The following is a 22,380-nucleotide window of genomic DNA, read 5'->3' as shown; positions in this document are numbered from 1 at the left end:
GTACATTTTCAAATGTTTTTGAGAGAAGGTCCATATCAGGTCCCATGTGTATTTTCTACTATTTCAGTCTTTGTGACTACTGGTGGATCCAAGGAGTAGGTAACCGATTAAAAGATAACATATTAAGTGATAACGTATCTCACTCCTGTATGAACCTCTCACTCATTTTGGGTCCCAGAGGTACATGACACCATCCATCATTTTGAATCTAAGATACCTGGCATTCTTTCAATTGTCATAGTTCCAGTTTGTCAATGGGGCTTCAATGCAGTTATCCAAGTTGTATATGACTTAGAGGATCCCAATGGTGTGTGGATGTCTACATATGGGCACCCGGTTTACTGTAGCTACGTCCCATGCTTCAAAGTGCCGGTGACACTCAAAAAGGTAGAAACATGTACGCTCTGCTTATGTGATTCAGAGTGTAGGCAGCTCAACAGCTCATGTCAGACTGCTCCTTTGGAGACAGAGTTAGATTGATTTGCACATTGATGGCCAGCTCACGTAATGGCAATGAGGAGCTAAAGATTTATTGAGTACCCTTCAGAGGGCAGTAGTAGTAGAGTATCCATAGATTCAAGAATTTCCGTGGCACTTCTTGTTCATTATCGGCATCCAGGTTCATTCCACTCCTTCAGTCATGGTTGAAACCGAAACATATATGACAGATGTTCTTCGAGGATTTTCAGCACCCTTCTGAGCATGGATTTCCACTATGGGAGTGCTACGCCGATGTTCAATAATTCTTGAGTAGAGGAGGGATTTCTGAAGGATTTACAGGGTATGTGATTTGTGAGCTGGTGATGCATTCGGCGGATTCTTGTTTAGTTCTAGGTCAATCTAACATCTACAGTTAGACCTGATGTACAGCCCATGCATATGTTAGGACCTGTAAGTGGCCAAATCGTTATTACTTAACTCTGCCTACCGGCTTGACTGTCATGAACGAGAGACTGGGAGAACAAGAAAATGACAGAATGTGGAGGTAGACATGACGAAAAAGAAAGCAAGAGAGGAAAGCAAGAGAAGTATGTTGATAACAGAAGACAAGAACAGATGGGACAATAGAAGTGAGGAAATGCCGCCACTCATCGAATGTTACTCCTACTCTCATCTGAGTCTCACCAACTAATCTGAACAAGACGTACAAGTGTTATTCGTTCAGTTCCCCTCAATCACATCTGGCTTCTTTGTCATATTGTGGGCACAAAACTTTGATTAACATGAAACTTTGCTCTACTAAGAATTCTTGTAACAGTTCCTTTTTATTAAAAAAAAGTATTTACTCATGCTTTGGGTGGAAGCAAAAGTATTAAAAATGGCTGGTTATATGAGGTGGGATACATCAGCCCCTGTAGGGGAAAGTAAGTCAACCAGCTCCAAATAGCTTCCTTTTCATATGCCACAGTTTGATGTGCATACTGACAGTTCCTATCAGTGGTGACACAGCGTGCAAAACAAGTCGATGGAGTGGAATGTGTTCCAGAATATGACCATTTAGTTTATTGTATTATTGTTTTTCTCGTTGAAACACCGGAGGTGAAATCGATGTGCCCCAATGTGGGTCCATTAGCACGCTCTGCAACAGGATATTCAATGCACCTCACTGATGAGTCTAACTAGGCTGAATCACAAGCAGGGCTGTGCTTTCTCCGAAGCAGAAGGGATGTGGTCTTGCAGTTTGTGCGTGACTGTCCTTTTCGGGGCATGCTCAAGGTTGACTTGAATATTCTTGGTTTGTCGTCTGCAGCGCCAAAGTGAAACAAAGTTTAGAGGGCATTAATATTGTTGAACAGTACGCGTGTGTAAATGTTCTCCAACTGCATGGGAAATGTATACCTGTAATATTTTAATTCTAGTTACCTCTCCTGGCGGATGTATTAATTTTCTGGGAGGAACGTGGGTGATTTTTCGCTGTTCCTCTGTGCAGAATCTTCCCAACCCCCCAAATTTGTTTTCTTATTCGGTCCCAAGCATTCTTACCAATGGCAACATGCAAAGCCAACTCCAAAGCCATGTTGGATTACGCAGTGCAAAGGCAGCAAGGGAGGGGCCACACCAATAATAACAGCAGTCGAGAGGGCAAGGCAATATGCAAGACAGAAGGGACTCTGAAGACGGGGGAGAGTGTTGGGAACAGTTGTTCAGCGGAGCCAGGAAAAACACATGCAGGAATAGGGTGGTATCAAGCTAGAAGCTCCGACTGGGGAAGCCAGGCAGGTGAAATATGGAAAGCAGAGTTTTACACAGTGTAAGGCACAGCTGTTAAAAGAGATCAAGCAAGCACAGGTATCTTAGTAAACATCTGCTCACAGAGGTCAGATAGGAAAAAGTAGTCATAGAGGAACACAGTGTTATAAATAGCCGCTTAAAGGGGCTGAACAGGCTTAAGCAGAAGCAGAGGGACAGACCGTTAGAAATGCTGCTTAAAGGGACCGCGCAGACAGAGGCAGCAGGCTATGGCCAAAAATATTAGATAGCTGCTCAAACGCAATGATCAGAATCCCAAGCGTGCAGTTAGCTAGAAGGCCCAGGTGGCCAAGGCAAACACATCGAGAGTTGAAATCTCGATGGAAATTGAGAAAAAACCACAAGAAAGCAAGTAAAACCAAAACAGGAGGAGGACTGTGTAAAAGCAACTAATAGAACTGAGAAACAGAGAAAGGAAGGCGGTAGAAACATGAAAGAGGGAGGGGTAGGTAGACAGGTATGACAAGTGTGAAGGGAAGGGAGAAATGAAAGACGGGAAGAAGAAGGATGCAGGAGAGTCAAAGGAAGAATGGAAATTAGAGGGAGCAAGGGTGAGAGACAACAAAAGACAAGAAGTTAGTAATGAGGGCACGGGAGAATGGCTACAGAGACCAAACAAAAATATTTACCATTAGAAAACATCTGGGGGGTAACGAGTTGCTCAAGCCGTCTCTCCCCTGTTTGACATTATAAAAAAGTGTTTTAGAAACAGTGTCCAGAAATGTTTTTCATATCAATTTATCACTCTCCCCTCCTCCTCCCCACATGTTTTCTACCTACAGACACCACAGTTGGAAGAATCATCCCACCCATCCAATGTAGCAGAGGTAAGATATCCGACAGAGTACCAGTAATGCTATTTCAACTTTGAAGCCTAAAGAATCAAAAGACACACAGAATGCTTGTAATCATTGAAAATCCTTCTAAATCCATCAGCAAAAACAAGACTGCTTGCTCCATGGGACACAATACATAGGTCCATTCACGAAATAAGGTATATCCAGGGTTACCAGATAAGTTGAAAGCATTTAAAACACAGACATCCTACTGCTCCAGAATAGGCAACATGATACTTCGTCAAACTAGAATGCGGACAGCCATGTAGGAGGTAGCCAGAAATGTTTCCTTAAAGGTAGTACAGTGCTCTAAGCAGGAGAATCTTTACCTAGTAGGACAAATAAGCTTAGAGTACACCTCTGAAGACAGGGCTATTCTCACAGCAAAGTGATAACCCTATCAGCTCTGCAGCATGGCTGTCCGTTGAGCACTGAGCCACTTAATGGGCATGTTGGTGCCCTAACAGTATTGCTAACAACCTAACATCTCCTGATGATCAGGATACATTTCAGATACACGGAGGACACTTCAAAACTAGAAATATAACATATCTATACCCCGGGCAGCTCTGAAACAGTTCAGACATCCAGGACATCTCAAGTTTAAGTACTGAAATACCAGTTTTTTTCTTGATAGCTGGTTGCTGATTATGGCTACCCCTGCTGTGACTTTTCCTTCGAGCTCCCCTTTTTACTCATACCTAGATACGGTTCCGTTTTTGGTGTGCATGTTATAAACACCAAGTAAATAAATAATTTACCCCGCTGCAAAGAAAGCAGGCATCCTGAATCCTCGTCACGTGGCTGGTTTGCTAGAGACGGGCACCTTTCTAAGAAAGAGTCAAGGTGCATTGAAGCCAACTTGAAAGTAGGGCTGAAGCAGGTTCATTGTATATAGGCATGGCAATCTCAAATCTATACACTGTGCCATCTCAGACAGAGCATGCAGGAAAAACACTTAAAATGTAGGACTCAGCCAAGTACAAGTAGAGTAGGGTGCTAGTTACACTGGGGCAAGAAAGCAAAGTAAATGTAATGTAGAAATCACGCTGTTCCTCCAGAATATGCAGCTTGCACATCTCTTTAATAAATTACACTGCAAAGAAGCTATCCAGACATACCATATCCAAATACTTCAACAACTTACATACAAAATAGGATGCGGTGGCCTGTAATCAAATATAGCATTGATGACACTCATAGTAGGCAAAGACTGAGAATACATTCTCTAGCAAGAAGAGTGATGGTTGCCTGAGATTCACAATCTGGTATGCAAGGGAATCCAGTCAGTTGCAAACAATCCTCGCTTGATGACAGCACAAAGAATGGCTTGAGGATTTTTTAATGAATGGATAGGGATGGTTGGACCTCTTTGATGAACAATTAGGACAGTGAGAGTTTAGCAGGAGCGGTAAAGGAAAAGTAGCAGATACTAGGAAGAAAATCCTAGTTGGATTAGTTGAGCCTCAACGATGTGAAGTAGGCTTATTGAGTTTGCAATGATGGCTAGCAGGTATTGTCACTTTGAATGAGCAACTAGTCAGGTGAAGAGAATAAGCCTTACAAACTCTGTTAGACGTTTTGTGGTCAAGAGAGCCCGTGAGGCTGTTCGGCATACAAGTCTAAGGTTCTGAACTACTAGAAGCTTTAGAGCAAGTGAGCTTCCAGGCTGGTAGCGTGTGGTCACTTACTGGGAACGATTGCCTTTTAGGTCTGTTTTTTACATTACACTTTGGTTTAGAATTTGCATAGAACATTACTTGTGCGGTGTGTCAAAAGAGATCAGTTTATATGCAACATAATAATTTGTCTACAACTTGTGTGCCAGAACTTCTAATGGAGAGTATTATATACACTAAGCCTGGCTGCCTGAGGTCTCTTTACATACTGAGCCTCAATTATCAAAAATGTACATATGGTACTGATCAACAAGAACACATGCTACAGCACAAGCAAAAAAAACAGCTAAACAGATCTGCTGCACTACGCATTTCAGACTAGTTAATTCCGGCCATGCTCTTATCATTGTGGCAGAAACACAGTGGCGTCTTGATATTTTCATAGGAATTATTCCCTTAGATCCTCCTGAACAGACCTGTTGCAGTTACTTCCCTACTTAGTCATTCTAATTGAACATAGAGAGATAAGTCCTGCAAACAGAGAATGAGCAAGCTCCACATTCAGTGGAAATGTGACCATCACTCCCAAGATACTAACTACAGTGTGACTACTTGCACTGGCACAGACAGTTTAATGTGCAATCTATAGTATAGTGCCATAAAAGAATAAACAAAACGTACACTAACCAAAGCACATGAAAAAACAGCATTCTTATAAAGGTCCCCTGTCTTGGAAATAGCAACTTCAATCATTTATTTTCTCTTAAAAAGTATCCTGTTTAATTACTTCCCTGCCACAGTTCCCTTTCTGCTTGGGATAGAAGGAAGTTGTCAACTTAAGTCCATATCTCTCACTTATGGGGGCCCCATCAAGCAAATCCATGAATCTCCTTTTGGACAGAAAGGAACAGACGCACTCAGTTATTCACTTGTTTGGGTAGTATTTACAAGTAAAATACTATCCTCCTTGGGATTATGACTTTATAACCATTCAAAGATGTCTCACTCTGTCACTCTCAGTTCCATTGTGAATATCTGAAAGATGCCTGTGCCTCAGAGCAGTCTCATATTCAATTATTCCCTTTTCCTTGCTGGCTATTAAATATCACACCTTTCCTGGGATCAGTGTCCCTGTCTTTTGCAACTAGTGCACATCCAAAAAGTCTATTACACTGAAAACCTATACTTCGCCCAAGGCTCAGATACATGTTTTCATGTAATTCCCTTCTGATCAGGGGTATTTCATATCCTCTAAATTGTATCTTGTTACTGGATGAAGAAGGTTGCTCGCACTTAACTATTCACCTCGCACAGGGTTGCGGGTCACTGTCCAACACTCAAATAGTCTTTGCTTCAAATCACCTTTATATGCAAATATTCAATTTGCATTGGTGTATGTCACAATTTAAAGCCAATGTGTGCTGAAGATTCTCTCCCCTCCTCCATTTACTACTTCTTAAGCCATTTGAACCACTACCACACCAACGCATAACCCTCGTGATGAAGGTTTCCAGAACTCAACATTTCTGCTCTTTTCTTCGATATTTTACCATCAACCCATCCCATTATCAAAAAGGCTCTAATATTAAAAGATCTCGAAACCATGAAATACTTCCCTCTCTCAATCTGTATCTGACATTCAAAATATTCCTTATCACAAGGTGTCATAAACTCAGACACTCAAGTATCCATAGTGTTCGTCCAGACTTATACTTATGTAAACCGGAAGCATAATCAAATCATAAGCCAACTACCTTGGAAGGTTACCTTTCACATACAAGAGCCTAAAGGAGGCTTAAGGGCTAGGCAAGCCGAGTAATAAACTGATGAGTGATTAGAGTTGGGTCGAATTTAGAGAAAGAAGAAGTTGAATTTCATAGCGTTAGTTTGCGATGTTAACAGCAACAATAACACACATATATATATATATATATACACACACACACACACCCACACACACACACACACACACACACACACACACACACACACATAGGGAGAGGTAAAAAAAACACAAGAAAGGAGCAGAGAGTTCATAGTATTGTGAATGTGTCTCATGTGCACCTGCAAGTTTAGAAATTATAAGCCAGAGGACGAAAATAGGGTAAAATGTAGCTTCAGTCACTGGGATAAGGTATGAAGGATTGACTGCAAAGGTTCTTCCTTTTGCTATGCATCGACAGAGTAAACATGTCATGGAATATTAGGGACACCTCTCTGCCAAATATACCAAATACTAGGGCTTGGAATAATGTATGGGGTTGATATGGGCTCTTCGCCTCCTACTACAAGTGCCAGCTGTGGGAGATGAGTGGTTAAGGATTCTCACTTATGGCATCACACTAGATTTAAGAGTGTAAGGGGTCTCACTTATGGCATTCAGGGCCAGTTTAATGAGAACAGAGGTCTGGGACGATATAAAGGTTTCTCACCTTCGGCCACAGGCACCAGGCACAAGAGTAAGCGTGAATGGGGCTCTTACCTTCACTGACACTCCTGACGTGGCTGTCTGGGCGCAGTGCCGTTGTTGCTTTAAATTAAAAAAAAAAGTATGAGTGGTGTTCCTTATCTACCAGATCAAGCCCCTCTTTATGATCCCCCTTCCCATCATTGTACCTCCCCACAATTACCTCTCTTTGCAATAAAATCTACTCATGCACATTATGATGGGAACCACCATGAGCTGACCTACTCTGGCCACTCCTTAAACTAGTCATTTCAGCATAACCCTTGCACACCTTTGCCCATAGTTTCCCACCCTAGTGTGTGGTCCACAAAATTACATTTTCTTTCCACTATACTTGCTGTACTCCGTGCCCAATTTGTACCTTTCACACTGGTGCTCACAAAACATGGCTCAAACAATATTGTGCTTGCTCACCATGGTCTCTGCTTCTAAGCTGAAGCTCACCTTTTACCGCCGTGCCCTTTGCTTCCTCCACACTTATTTATGGCTTCAAATACAGTTATTGGCATTCCACCATGACCCGTCGCTTTCACCCTGCCTCATGACCTATCTCTTCCACCCTGCCTCATGACCTGTCTCTTCCACCCTTCCTCATGAATTTCACCTCAATCTCTGTTCGCCTATCATGAGACAGTTTTTGACACAGTGTCATGAGTTCTACACTCAACTGAAGTGTTTATACACTATCCCTGTTTACGCAACATCACCTGTGCATTCACATAGAGTGCCCTGGCACAAGGAGACATACTTCTCTATTACCTCACCAAAACGACTTCATCTTCAATCACACTTAAGAAACCTGCAACCATGTTCTACCAAAACATGATCTGTGCTGCCAAGCCTATGACCATGAGCCTGCTTTTTTACCAGGAACTATGCCACACCCTTCTACCCTATGTGTCTCCGTCCATGGCTATGTGTAGGAAATCATTCCATCTGCATCCTTTATCTGGCATCTGTTTACCAACCAAAAATCCATGCTGAACCATCACAGCCTGCCTGTTACTTGACATGTCTCCTTCTTTGACCTGTGATTTCTTATCATGCTTGTGCATCTTGACCTGTAAAATATGATTTTTTTAGCCACTCTGGCTTAGTTCATTTTCTTAAATTCTTCGTGGTTAGCTGAATTAAAAAAAACTAAATCAATAACACATTTCTCTTCAATTAGCGTTTTCGGGAAGAGATATTTTCATGCACATAAAAATACTTTCAATGCCCTACACATTGATTAATGAGTTTAAATGAATGGAGTTACTTCTCCGTGTTTACACTTCACATTCCAAAACACTGAACTATTACACTTTCAATAAAGTATGGTAAATAAGAGCTCCTTGGCCGATTCACATTTAGCAGAAGCAATACATGGTAACTGTAGGGCACTAAAACCAAGTATCCATTGGCCAATGCCTACTCTATGTTACTACTGGATTATCGTTTTATACGCAAACTCTTCTGAGAGGATTCCGATGTAGCTTTGCACTTTCATGGGAATGAGCCTTATTTTTAGTGTAGTCTGAATCCCTTATATCCACGAGAGGAATTTCGTTTTGTACCACAAGTTAACTCATAAAATATCCACAACATGATGCTTTTTAAAATCTTACTTCAGGGGGACACATACAGTTTGTTTTATAATCTTTACTCATTACATGTTCTCGTTTTAACAATAAAGTTAGTACAGCAGCTCGTTAGGGTATGCATCATTACTGTGCATATTCGTCTCTGTGAATCATTGTGAAAACTCCCCCGAGTACATTGTAAACATAGCAAGTGTAACATTTAACTTTCCCAAGCAGCTGTACATTTTGGGGCGTTCACGCTACAGTAGTGGTTTCCAGGAGGTAACAGGAGGAGTGTGCTGCTATGTTCTCTAAGGTGGGGTGATAGTATCCCAGCCTACCCCTCCACGTCTCAGCCCGCTTTCTTTTATTCTCTTCTCATGTATAAGGCCGCTGCCATCCCTATTTCCCTGACAGTGGTGTACCTAGATCGTTGGCCTCCCGCGGCGGTCCCTGCATTTGCTGCCCTACAACGGCTGCATGTAAGAGCGTGGGGTGCTGGCGATTCCTGTATTTGAGCAGGGGAAAGCCACCACCACCAAAACTCGTACCACCTGGGGCGGCCAACCCAGCTCCATCCCCGCACTGGTCCCTGAGCACTCATATCTCATCTCTATCTGCATTTTCAAAGTTAGTTACTACCGCCTGCCAGAGATCTGAAATCGTATTCCTAAGAGCCCCCTTGAGTCCTCCAGTCAGAGTGCTGCTTCCTCCGCCCTGGCCTAGATCAGCACCTCTACGTTTTATTAACTATGTGGTGGGCACTGTGGATTTCCAATGTCGGGCAATGTCCCTGCCGGATGCGGCAAGCTCTTGGTACACCAACTTTCGTTGCTATTTATTATTTATTTATTTGTAAGTTTTGTATAGCGCGAACATGACCCAGGTGGGTGGGTATCAGAGCGCTTTACATAAGGATGACGAAGAAAAGGAACATAGTTCAAAAGACATAACAAGTTACAAGTAGGTCAATGTGTCACAGGAGTAAAAATTACATAGTGGAGGGAAATAGGTAGAAGACAATTGCAGCAGGAAATTTAGGAAAATATATATCAAGAACAAAAGGGACATTATGGCAGGCAACAATGGGTCGCAATAGATGACATGTAATAGTTAGGATAACCAAAAGACTCGAGGTAAGAGGAGCAAAGTTTCTAGATCAGTGCATTGTTCATTAGTAGTTCTTTCATTTCCCTTTTGAAACCAAAGGTGGATGGAATAAGCCTTGTTTTCACTGGAAGGGCATTCCAGATTCTCGGGCAATGCCTGAGAATGTACGGTTGTAGGTTTTAAGCTTATTGAATTTCTTTGGCTTGAGCAGTAAGGTGCCGGTGCTCCTTGTGTGCCGGGATCCACCAGAGAGTTCCAGTTTATTTGCCAGGGGGGCACTTTTCCAGGCAAGACTGCACTCGCCACCATTCTCGCCGTGAGGGCAATGGCTTAGCTTCATTCTGCCCACCTGCACAGCGCTGTGAGGGCAACGGCCGGACCGACACAGCGAAGGACTTCAGTCCCCAGGTGCCCCAGGGACTAGCGGCGCACCCGGGACAACACTGGCTGCGCCTGGAGGCGCTATTAAACACCGGAGCGCCGAGCGCTCTGTGGGGGGCACTTTTCCAGGCAAGACTGCACTCGCCACCATTCTCGCCGTGAGGGCAACGGCTTAGCTTCATTCTGCCCACCTGCTCACCTGCACAGCGCCGTGAGGGCAACGTCCGGACCGACACAGCGAAGGACTTCAGTTCCCAGGTGCCCCAGGGACTAGCGGCGCACCCGGGACGTCACTGGCTGCGCCCGGAGGCGCTATTAAACACCGGAACGCCGCCCGTCCCGCGGGACCCGCGCGGGCGACGCCAGGCTAAGCCCAGGCAAAGGGCGGGCCCTCTGTGGCCCTCAGAGGCCTGAGGAGGACGGGACGGGCCACGCTACTTGGCCTTTCAAGAGGAGGTAAAGCGACTGATTGACATTTTGTACTGGACAGTAGTATTTGCCTACTAAACTCAATATTTTTATTCACATCCAAGTCATATTATGACCCACAAAGGGGTTGCCACTAAACTAGCCCTTCGGTCGGATTCTTGCCCGAAGATGCAAGATAAGTACACAATTAATACACTGTTACCTACGCGTGGAGATGCTGATAAAATTAATTCATTCATTTTCATTTCAATCTTTATTCGGTTTAAAAAACCTTGTAAGATACAATACATAAAAAAATCACGATACATCATTATAATACATAGTAAGTAGCAGCAGTGGGTAAAAATTTATCATCACATCTTGTTTGTGCAAAATACGCAAAAGTCATCCACTAGTTCCTAGTCGGTCCCCTTTCTATATGGAGCACTAGCTAATTATACACAGAAGTAAAATAATAAATTAAATATCTGTTATGTTTAAAAAGTGATATACACCATAACAATAAGACAGGCAGCATTATACTAACAGACAATCAATAACATAGCCTCTTTATATTTAAATTCTCTGATTTTTCTTTTTCCTAATCAAGGCAACACATAGGAAAAAACGACTTAGGCTAAACACAATCGGTTGTGCAGTATCACCTTTAAATATTCTTAGACCAACCTTGGTTTGTCTAAGGCCTAGCCTATTACAAATCGGCTTGAGCCATTTTTTCCTTGCTTTAAGGTATGCTGGGCATATAAATAAAACATGGGACTCATCTTCTTTCACCCCCATTTCGCATGACTCACATATGTTAGAGCCCGCAACCCCAGTCAATCCCTTATTACAATTCCAGCCAGTTGTTCTATCTTTTAATGGTAAAATGCCATAGCGGAATTTTAGGTATGGGCTTTTAGCCAATGGAGGGTGGATTTCGTCCATAAAGGGCTCTAATTGCATGTTCATTTTAATTTCAAAAAATGTTGAAGTTAGAGTCCCTGTTCTGGGATTTGCAAGCACTGAGTCTCTAATATAGTCCCAGTACCTTTGCTTCAAGATGTGCTTTGAACTACTTGTAAGGGAATCGGGGTCAAACCAGAAGTCGCTTAACCCTAATTTTTCGAACCATTTTTTGACGTACTCTAGCCATGGCAAAGGCGTGATGTTCTTTATTGCCAATATCTCTTGCAAAGCTTCTCTATAAACAGCCAGCTCCTCCGTGGACCATAGACGGACCCAATAGAGTAGCGGGCGAAGAGAAGCATAATCATCAGTACGCCTAAAATTAAGGTCCCATAATATGGGCGTCATTGGAGTTGACCCAGGTATCCCTAGAAGTTGCCTAATAAAGGAATTTTCTCTCACTCGGAAGGTATCCTTTAAAGCATAAGCCCAAAGGTCCGCACCATAAAGTGAGGAAGATTGCACTTTATATTTGAATAATTCAATAGCCGGTGAGACCGCTTTGTAATGGCTATTCTTGTGTTTCCTTAGGATTGGTGCCTGATTTTGGGTAAGCCTTAGTTTTGAATTCTCCAATTGCGTTTTCCATGTGACGTCACTGTCTAAAATAACGCCCAGGTATTTAAAATTAGGGACTTCTTCAATAGGTTCGTTGTTTATTTTAAAAACCTTATTAAAACCTTTGTGGGAGTTGATTGTCATGATTTTAGTTTTTGAGGAATTAATTTCTAATTCCTTCTCATGACAATACAAACTGAATGTATTTAAAAGGTTTTGGAGCCCCCTAGGTGTCTGGGAGATTAAAATTGTGTCGTCTGCAAATAATAGTGCCGGAACGGCTTGCCCACTCAATTTGGGAGAGTCATGCTCGCAGCCCAAAAGAGTATCAGGGATGTCATTGACATATAGAGAAAATAAGGTAGGTGCCATTACGCACCCTTGCCTTACCCCTTTTGCTATCTTTATTTTCTCAGTGACTTCTCCATTCGGTCCCCATCTTACACGTGCATAGTTGTTCTCATGGAGTCTAATTAAAATTTGAAGGATATTTCCAGGGACACCCATTTTATTTAATGTCTTCCATAGGGCTGCCCTAGGAACCATATCAAAAGCTGCCTTCAAGTCAACAAAAGCCACGTATATATGGGAACTCCTTATAATGGTATATTTCCAGACTAGACATAAAAATCTAAAAACCTGGTCAATAGTACTTATCTTACATCTAAAACCTGCCTGATATTTTGTAAAAATAGAGTGCTCTTCAATCCAGGAGGTAAGCCGACCAAGAACCTGTCGTGCAAAGATTTTTTGTAACACGTCAATAAGGCTGATAGGTCGGTAATGCGAGCGATTTGACCTATCACCCTTCTTGAACAGAGCCACAATCTCTGCCCCCTTCCAAGTTTCCGGAATAGCAGCTCCTTGAGCGATTTCGTTGGATAATAAATTGATGTAAGGGGCCCAGATGTAGTTTTCGTGTTTCCAAAGATCACCTGGTATTCTGTCAGGGCCTGGTGCTTTCCCTGACTTAACGGCCTTAATTGCAGAGATAGTTTCTGTTAAAGAGAATACAAGAGGTACATCATGCGCTACCAAGGGGGCCTGCAAACTATCCCATCCTCCACTTTCACCTGAGCTTGTGCAAGAATATAGCATAGTGAAGTGCTCGACCCATATCTTTTCCTCTAAAAATTTATCTTTACATTCTGTCACTCCCCTCGTGCCTCTAGCAATGAGGCTCCAAAAAGTGGTCTGATCTTTGCATTTGCATGCATCCAATAAATCGGACCAAACCCTTTCGTCCCATTCCTTCTTGGCCTTTGATAAAATTCTTTTGTACTGTGCTCTCTTAGTTCTTACGATGTCCGTTGAACCCCCCCTGACTGCTATAATTAAATCTGTCTTGGCTTTCCGGCAGTCCTGGTTGTACCAGGTAGCCCCAGTTTGTTTGTTCTTTTGGGCATTGTGTGGTCTTTTTATTGCCCTGGTCAGGATCCCGCCAAGTTGGTTAGTTAAATGTTCATGGGATTCTATCAAACTAAGATTTTTAGTGACCGTGCTATTACCTAAGAGAGAGGACATATGATTCACAAAAACATTATAAATTTGGCTAATGATTTTGGAATTGTCTAGTACTATTGGCCATTTCAGGGATCTGCGATTGTTTGCCACTAGAGGATCTTGTGGCAAGGACATTGTACTATTAGCGCTTTTATCAGGGGTTTTAAAAGTCTGGGTTTTGACAGATAAAATCAGAGGATAGTGGTCGCTTTCCGTGCGATCGTCTACCAGTAGATCGATAGTCATAGGCCACAAATTCAGAGAGACTAATAAATAATCTAAGTGGCTGGAGTGTGCCCCTCAAATAAACGTCGGTCTACTGGGGCAGTCTGAGGGCAACCGCCCATTACATGCACGTAAGCCTAATTCTAATGTCAAGTTCAGTATTTGTAAGGCGCTCACTGAGCAGGGTGCTTTGTACTTTGTATCTACTAAGGGAATGTTGTTTACCATATCCTCATCCTTATGGATGTCTTCCAGTCCTATTATGGGTTCAAAGCCTCTGTTAAAATCACCGCCTATAATCATTTGTGCATTTTGATCAAATCCCGCCACAAGGTTGCTCAGCTGGGTTACAGTAATTGATTCTTTACATGATCGATGAGGTCTATTGTAAACATTGATCACGTAAGTGCAGCGACCCTTAGTGTCTTTTAACTCGAGCAATAAAATGTCGGGATTATTAATGTCAATTTGCTTAATGGATAGGCCACCTGTGATTTTCACCCAAATTGTTAGTCCGCCAGAGGGTCTCCCCCCGTTTATGTTTACTGCGGGTATAAAAAAAGATTTGTAATTCACCTTATAGTAGTTTTCGAGCCCCCATGTCTCCTGGAACATGATGATATCCCCACCTGAGATGTAGTCATGCCAGGATGGGTCTAAAAGGTTTTTTTTCAGACCTGCAATATTCCAGCAGATGATTTTTATGCTTCCTAAAGCCCCTTCTGTTTCTGTTACCTGGCAAGGTGGAGTTGCCCTAGGTATCTCTGGGAGCAGTTGTTGTGTTGTTGTTTCAACAAGATGTAGTGGCTGTTGCAAGATTATATTAGGTGCAATATGCTTTGAATTGGTTTCAAGACATGAGCTAGGGTATGTGTGGTTGATGCTGCTTGGCGTTGTCAGGGCCCTACCCTCAAGTCAGTCGCAGTCAGCTAAACCAGCTAGAGCTGCAAACCTATTCGACGTACTAACTCCCAAGTTATAGGATGGAACCCCAAAGCCCCAACCATTTGTGGGGGCATTCCATCTAGGTGCAGGGGTAATGGGAAGGGGTGGGTTCTGAAAAGGGCCCAACCATCCTCCGTTAAAATCAGTATTACCTATTGGTGCTGGGGTATTAGGATACAGTACATTCTGCTGCATGCCTGGCCATCCTCCATTATATTTAGCATTTCCTGTAGGCCCACAGTTATTAGTTATAATACCAGGCCCTCGTCTGCCCATTTGATTCCAATTTTGCCCTGGGGTAATGTTTGGGAAAATATTGTGGTGGTATGGTAGCCATGAGCCTGCCCTACTTTGAGGAGCGTAATTCATGTCAGGAGCTGATGGACCCCCTCCCCAACCATGCTCTCGCATTGGCCAAACAGGCTTCCGGGGTTTTTTGGTTATTGGCTTTTTGTGAATCAGTGTAGAAACATTCTAATGTGAGAGGGATTATAGAGCTACTTCTTTTTTGTGGTGGAAGGATATTTTGCAAAATATCAGGAAGAGCAGCTGCGGTCGAGAAATTTAATATCACACAGTCGCCCTTCCATTTCTTTTGTTTTTTTCCTATCCAACCTACCCTCCTTGCTGTTTTGATTTCATCAGCTAACCTCTGTTCACCCCCCTGTGCTAGCTTCATATTATTTGAAAGCCAATATAATGCCTTACTTTTAAGTGATGAGGCTGACTCAGTTTGGTCCGGTAATAGGGTTGGTGTATTGGCTAACACTAGCACTAACGGTGCAGCTTCAACTACAAATTGTGTCTGGTTTTCATCCAGACTAGTGGGCACTGTAGCGTGTGTTGAATCAATTTGTCGGACAGTTGGGGCATCTAATGGTAGATTATTAATATTTTGACTAGAAGTTTGTGGGTCTTCTACAGGAGTTACCCCTGGAGGAATGACATCTGATGTTACCCTGGATTCACTATCATTCCCTGGGGGATCATTGCCTTTATTGACATTACTTAAGGCATTACCTATTGCATCTACTAAAACATTTTGAGTACTTCCAAGTTTCTTTATCTCTGCAGAAAGTTTGTCAATCTTGCTAATAAGTGGCTTAACAATTGTCTGTATTTTTATTTCTAACAGCTCCGCTATTTTCGACATTAGGTCCTCGTCCAAAAAGTCCCTCAAATTATTAACCTCCTTGATCTGGCAAATATTTTTGTCCTTTAGTGGTGATATAGTCTTGTTTTTTCCAGAACGTGCCCCCCCACGTTTGCTTTGCAATCTACGCCTGGCTCTAACTGCCCTTGAGGACTGCTTGGCCGGTGGATCATCCTCCGTATCTTCTTTATCATTGTTTTCTTCATCCTCAATGACTAGCTGTGCATCTGAGTCAATTACCGCATGTTGTTCAGTGTCCCCCACATTCACTGTACTGACATCAGTGTTGATAGTGACTGGGGAGGCTGGTGCATGTAAATCGTTGTTAGAGTCTAGCAGCAGTGACTCATTGATTTGCGAGGAGGTGGGTGGGCTCATAGGAGGAAGAATAGGGGACTGGGACAGACCTAACGATTGTCTTCGTTCGCTGTTTATTTTGCTAACCACTTGGACAAGATAATTTTCCATAGTGTTCTTTGGTACTTCGGGTGCCGTGTGTGTATTTTTTTTGCGCATAATTTTGCAAGGTGTATGAAAGTCTTATACCCACTGTGCAGATAATTGACAAAATGTCACTCCCAAGATAAGAACAAAAAAGTCTTACTTCAAGCTTGTGCACATATCAAGTTGACTCCTGTCCACATTCGTCAGTGTAATGGCGTTTCACGTGGACCCCCTTCCTAAGCCAGGCTCCTGGGCGATTCGATAGAAGCTGTATGGCCTGCTTACCGACCCCCGTCTGGATAGCCTGTGCGCAAAGAAGGCGGACAATCAACGTCTGGAACGCCACTGCTTGATATGATCACTCACACGATGGTTTCCTGGTGCACAAGGATGTAAAATTAGAGGGGTGGCCTAGCCTGGCCGACTTGTGCCGATGAGGGCCGTAGAGGGCCCGCCCTTTGCCCGGGCTTCGCCCCGGGCGTCCCGCTCGCGTCCCGCGACGCGGGGGTGCTCCTCCTTTTGTGCGTGTTGGTTTGCGCTCACAGGGCGCTGCCGCGTCACTCTGACGCGCCGCCGCGTTGCCTGCCGGGATTTGCAGTCTCCCGGAGCGGCGGCGCGGAGTCCGGTTTTCCTTGACTCTTGGCGGTGGCGGCGATGTGGGCAATGTCCTCTGCCTTCCTCAGTGGCCTGAGAGGTAAGTGAAACTGACTCTCGGCGGTGGCGGCGGCTGCGTTGTGGTCTCCCCCGCTCTGCCGGGGTGCTCCTCCTTTTGTGCGTGTTGGTTTGCGCTCACAGGGCGCTGCCGCGTCACTCTGACGCGCCGCCGCGTTGCCTGCCGGGATTTGCAGTCTCCCGGAGCGGCGGCGCGGAGTCCGGTTTTCCTTGACTCTTGGCGGTGGCGGCGATGTGGGCAATGTCCTCTGCCTTCCTCAGTGGCCTGAGAGGTAAGTGAAGCTGACTCTCGGCGGTGGCGGCGGCTGCGTTGTGGTCTCCCCCGCTCTGCCGGGGTGATCCTCCTTTTGTGCGTGTTGGTTTGCGCTCACAGGGTGCTGCTGCGTCACTCTGACGCGCCGCCGCGTTGCCTGCCGGGATTTGCAGTCTCCCGGAGCGGCGGCGCGGAGTCCGGTTTTCCTTGACTCTTGGCGGTGGCGGCGATGTGGGCAATGTCCTCTGCCTTCCTCAGTGGCCTGAGAGGTAAGTGAAGCTGACTCTCGGCGGTGGCCGACCAGCTTATAGACAGCCCAACTAGCAATCAATCCTCTCCACATATAACTAGTACAGCGTGTAGCCTCTCATTGTTGGAGGAATTAAATAGTCTGTGTAAGACTAGGTATGCCCCTGCAGGATCACCCTCCCCTCCAATTAACATTAATCCGTTAGCTCCTAATGAGAGAGTGCTGGAACCCTTTTCCATATTCACAAAAGCCAATACCCAATGTATAGTACCCGTCCGGTCTACACCTACCAAAAGGAAGCATGACAGGGATAAATATAATGAGAGCCAATCCAAAATACAAAAAATACAGAATGGGTCCCCAACCTCAAATCTGCCCCCTACTAATTCCCCCCCAATTTCAGAGGCGGCTAAAAAATTAGATGACTTAGCTCCCTCTTCCCAGATGGCTTTATTGTCAATGATCGATCAACTGATCAAATCTATTATACATCCCCTAAATGACAAAATTAACACCTTGGGGGATAGACTGACAGGGATTGAGGAAAAAATCAAATTTAATCTGTTACCCTCTACCCACGCTACAATATCTAATCATCCCTTGGCAACTGCTCCTCCTAATGCGCCTAAACTAACCACTCAAAACATAGCTCCCCAAATTCAAGTACCAGCTCCTACTCCTTTGCCCTTAAATGCTCCTAAAGCCTCTCTTAAACCCACTACAGCGCATAATTTTGTCCCCAGAGTAGAGCGCAACAGGGTTTCTCGAATTCATTTACCTCCAGAGGCCGCTCCATTCGTGTGCGTCCTCTCGGGAGTCCCGCAACTGAAAAAGGGAAAACCAAAGAGACAACATGACTTGCTAAATAAGGTCCAGTTTTGGTTATCTAAAAATAGACCCCTGCCCCATGATCTTGATGGCAGGATTATGAGCGTGAGGAGAGTGGGTTGGCTAGGTCCCCTTCCAAAAGACATCATTGGTGACTTGGTATTAATAAGATTCAGGAGTAGATACATTGTTCCATACCTCCAAACTTGGTCACCTAAAGAAGGCGATGGCCCCCTATCTACCTGGGATCTACACGACTTCTACCCAAGCACCTCATATATCCCTGCTCCCAGGCCAATGGCTGAGGATAGTACCAGGCTGGGTAGAGGAGTTTGTTTACCGTATTGTTGTAGTATCCCCGCGCCTAACAGATTTGTTTTACCGCATAATAGACCTAAGCACTGCAACCCCTATCAACTTTCCTTCTGATGTAATGGAAGAACTGCTAACACGAATCCTGTAAAGTATGTTATTATCATGATAGGTATATTCACAGGGTGAGCAAATGTTTTTAACTTTTAATCTGTAGATAATCTGTGCCTCATATGTATGTACTTCTTAATTATGATTGTATTTTTTAACTGTACGCTTTTATGATTTCAAACAAAATCGAATAAAGCAAATCGAATCGAATCGAATCGCCAGGTAGAGTGGGGTATTAAAGTGAAGAGCTCTATGGGTCATACAAGCAATCTTTAATTGGATCCTTGCCTCAAAGGGAAGCCAGTTGAGTGATTTCAGGTCCGGCGAGATGTGGTTGGTTTTCTTAGAACCTATGATGAGTCTTGTAGCCGCATTTAGCGAAGCTCTGATAGGGGCTAAGCTGAGTTTCGGCAGTCCGCATAAAGTAGCACTGCCATATTCTAGTCTGGAGATGACCAGTGCTTACACTGCCGATTTGAAGTCCTCACGGGGCAGGGATGGTTTGAGTTTTGTTAGGATGCACAACTGGAAATTCGCTCCTTTAGTAGATGCTCTGATGTACTCTTGCATGTTTAGGTTTTTATCAAGCAGAATTCCTATTGATTTTGTGGAGTCAATGAGGTGAGGTGTGCAATTGAGCGCGGTGAGATTAGAGAGATATTTCACAACAGTGGGGGTTTGCCTAGCCGGTGCAATGAGGAGGAATTCCGACTTGAGGGCGTTTAGTTTGAGGTGATTTGAGGTAAGCCAGTTTAGGGTTTTGAGCAAGGTTCAGTTGAGAGCATTATGTCTTCGGGGGAGGATATTTTTTTTAATTTTTTTTTTATTTTTTTAATTTTTATTGTTGTTAGCCGGCTGACATGAAAGAAACAGAAAAAGGCAGAGAATACATAGATGGCTTCATACATGTACAGAGAGATATCAAAATGTGTAAATTGTAAACCGAATAATTTGATGTATGGAGACAATAAAATTCCTGTTACAAAATCAAACTATAAACATATTCTTCTTTGCAAGGAGAAAGGAAACAAGTATTCAACGTTTAAATAAAGTTTTACTCTAGGAAGGTACCCCAGTTTCTATTGAATTTAATCAGTGAGCGTTTTCCCCTAAGATTTGCTAAAGCTAGCTCCATGGCATGTATCTCTGTTACTAGTGTCCACCACTTCTAAACCGTCGGTGGTTCCGGATCGGTCCAGGCCCTGGCAAGGGTTAGTTTGGCACAAGAAATAAGTATAGTGGCTAGGGCTGATTGTGAGGGTGAAGAAGGGTTGAAATCTAGTAAGACAGAGGCAGCCGTAATGGTGGGTAGCGAGATATTTTTTAGCCTAAGAACATTCTGTATGTCCCCCCAAAAGGTCTTAAATTTGGGACAGGAGTACAGCATGTGTACTAGATTGGCTGCGTCGGTTAGGCATTTAGGGCATTTAGTACGATTACTAAAAGAGGCATTAGAGGACCACCTAGAGATTCTTTCAGGTGTATAATAGAGCATACAGGTCGTTCTAAATTGTTGTAACCGGAGGCTAGATGACCGTACAAGATTGTTAGTGTTAGCCAGGGAATGCTCGATCTGACTTGAAGTAATATTTAAACCTAGTTGAGAGCCCCACTTCACAGCCAATTTATCGCAGTCATTCGTTTTAAAGGTACTGAGTATTTTATAGGCTTCGCTAATAATTGATTTATTTTTGTTTGAGTAAAGACCGGTCCATATGTCACATTCTGTAATATTTTGAATCTTTTTATTATTAATTAAATAGTCATGTATTTGCAGGTGTTTGTACCTTGTGGTTTCCGGTATGTCATATATCTGTTTGAGCGTGTTAAATTCTAGAAAGCCTTGTGTGCCGTACAGATTCGCAAGTACCTTACTCCCGAGAGCCGCCCAGTTATAAGTAATAATATCCGTGAATATAGCCGGGAAACCTGGGTTGCCCCACAAAGGCAGTTTCGGGTGAAAAAAAGTTGTTTTACTAAATTTTAGTACATTGACCCAAATCCTAACCGTGTCTCTGGCAGTCTTAAATCTCACCCTCTTGTAATAATTCGGGTCATTAACTCTAAGCAAAAAAAAAATGTGAGTCTTGTTTTAACATAAAAGAATGGTAAAAAAGAGCTCTGACTCCATGCAATAAGGAACGTAGGCGTGTAAAAAACGCAGACCAGTAATACAATTTGAAGTCTGGGAAATTCAGCCCTCCCTTATTTGTATTATTTTTCAACATTTTTAGTGACCTTCTAGCCTTTTTGTAGCCCCATACAAAGCTACTCAGGAGCCCATCTAGGTGCTGGAAGAATTTATTATTTAATGCAAGTGGGATAGATCGAAATAAATAGGTAAACTTTGGTAAAACCTTCATCTTAATAAGGTTGACTCTGCTAATCAGGTTCAGGGGCAATCTATTCCATTTTTTTAGTAAGAGAGTAGTTTTTTTGGTCAGCTCGTTATAATTTATATTATTAATATCTTGTAGTCTGGCCGTTAATTTAACCCCTAAGTAGGTTGCTTCTTTACAGATCTCGGGGATAACCGTAGTAGGGGAGTAGTTAGCTATAACTTGTGTCTTCTGTCCGTTGAGCTTGTAGCCTGACAGCTTCCCGAATTTCCCAGCCTCTAAAAATATTCCTTTCAGCGCGCCAGCAATGTCGGAAGTATATACGGCAATGTCGTCCGCATAAGCTGTCATTTTCAGCTCCTGTGAGCCGGAGCTGAAAGGAACAATCAGGGTTTGCAAGCGAAGAGCATGCAAGAACGGTTCTAGTGAGAGGGCAAATAAGAGGGGTGAGAGGGGACAACCTTGACGGGTCCCACGCATAATGGGAAATTCTGGTGAGGTCAGGCCCCCATAACTAATACAAGCGGTTGGTTTATCATAAAGTGCTTTTATACCCTTCAGAAAGCTTCCCCCAAAACCCATTTTGGACAGCACGTTCCAGAGATAGTCCCACCCCACTCGCTCACTCACTCACCCCCCAAATGCTTTTTCAGCGTCTAATAGAATCATGCCGAGTGGGGTGGACTCCGTCTCCGCGACATCGAACGCTGTAATGGCCATATTTACATGTGTCGTTGTGTCTCTCCCGGAGATAAACCTGTGTTGTTGTGGGTTAACAATTTTAGGCATGATTGGGGCTAATCTGAGTGCCATAATTTTGGCGAATATTTTCGCATCAGTATTAATCAGGGAGATGGGTCGATATGACCCTCTCTCTTCCTTGGGCTTACCTTTCTTTAAAAAAAAGATTATTTTTGTCCTGTTCCAAGATTTGGGAGCCGTTCCGTTTAGCCCAATTGATTGCATGACTTCCAGTAGTAGCTGTTCTAATTCCGATCTGCAAGTTTTGTAAAGTTCTAGGGGTATTGTATCCTCTCCTGCCGCTTTACCAGTCGGTAGGGAGTTAATGGCCTGATGTAGTTCTGTCAGTGATATGTCGTCGGACAGTGAGTCCAAGCCTAATAGGTTCTCTGTGCTCACAGGATGTTCATCAACATATTCCCGGACTAGGTCTTGATCTGCGGG

General features: G+C 43.6%; 1 protein-coding gene across 2 annotated transcripts in view; it reads right to left on the bottom strand.

Annotated features, from left to right (window-relative positions):
• Positions 1 to 22,380, bottom strand: part of SCUBE3 (signal peptide, CUB domain and EGF like domain containing 3) — a 1,095,585-nt gene that overhangs the window by 311,530 nt on the left and 761,675 nt on the right. The window contains exons 7-8 of one of the 2 annotated variants that reach the window (XM_086923233.1): positions 7,188 to 7,235; positions 2,880 to 2,927 (exon numbers count right to left, since the gene is read on the bottom strand). The exons of the other annotated variant lie outside the window; for it this stretch is intronic. Coding sequence (XP_086779359.1) covers positions 2,880 to 2,927; positions 7,188 to 7,235 — 96 coding nt within the window. The remainder of the gene's footprint in view (positions 1 to 2,879; positions 2,928 to 7,187; positions 7,236 to 22,380) is intronic. 2 annotated transcript variants of the gene reach the window in all.

The sequence above is a fragment of the Lissotriton vulgaris genome, chromosome 5, assembly GCF_964263255.1.
Source record: "Lissotriton vulgaris chromosome 5, aLisVul1.2, whole genome shotgun sequence".
In the NCBI taxonomy this organism is placed as follows: Eukaryota; Metazoa; Chordata; class Amphibia; order Caudata; family Salamandridae; genus Lissotriton; species Lissotriton vulgaris.
This window is presented reverse-complemented; position numbering and strand designations above follow the sequence as displayed.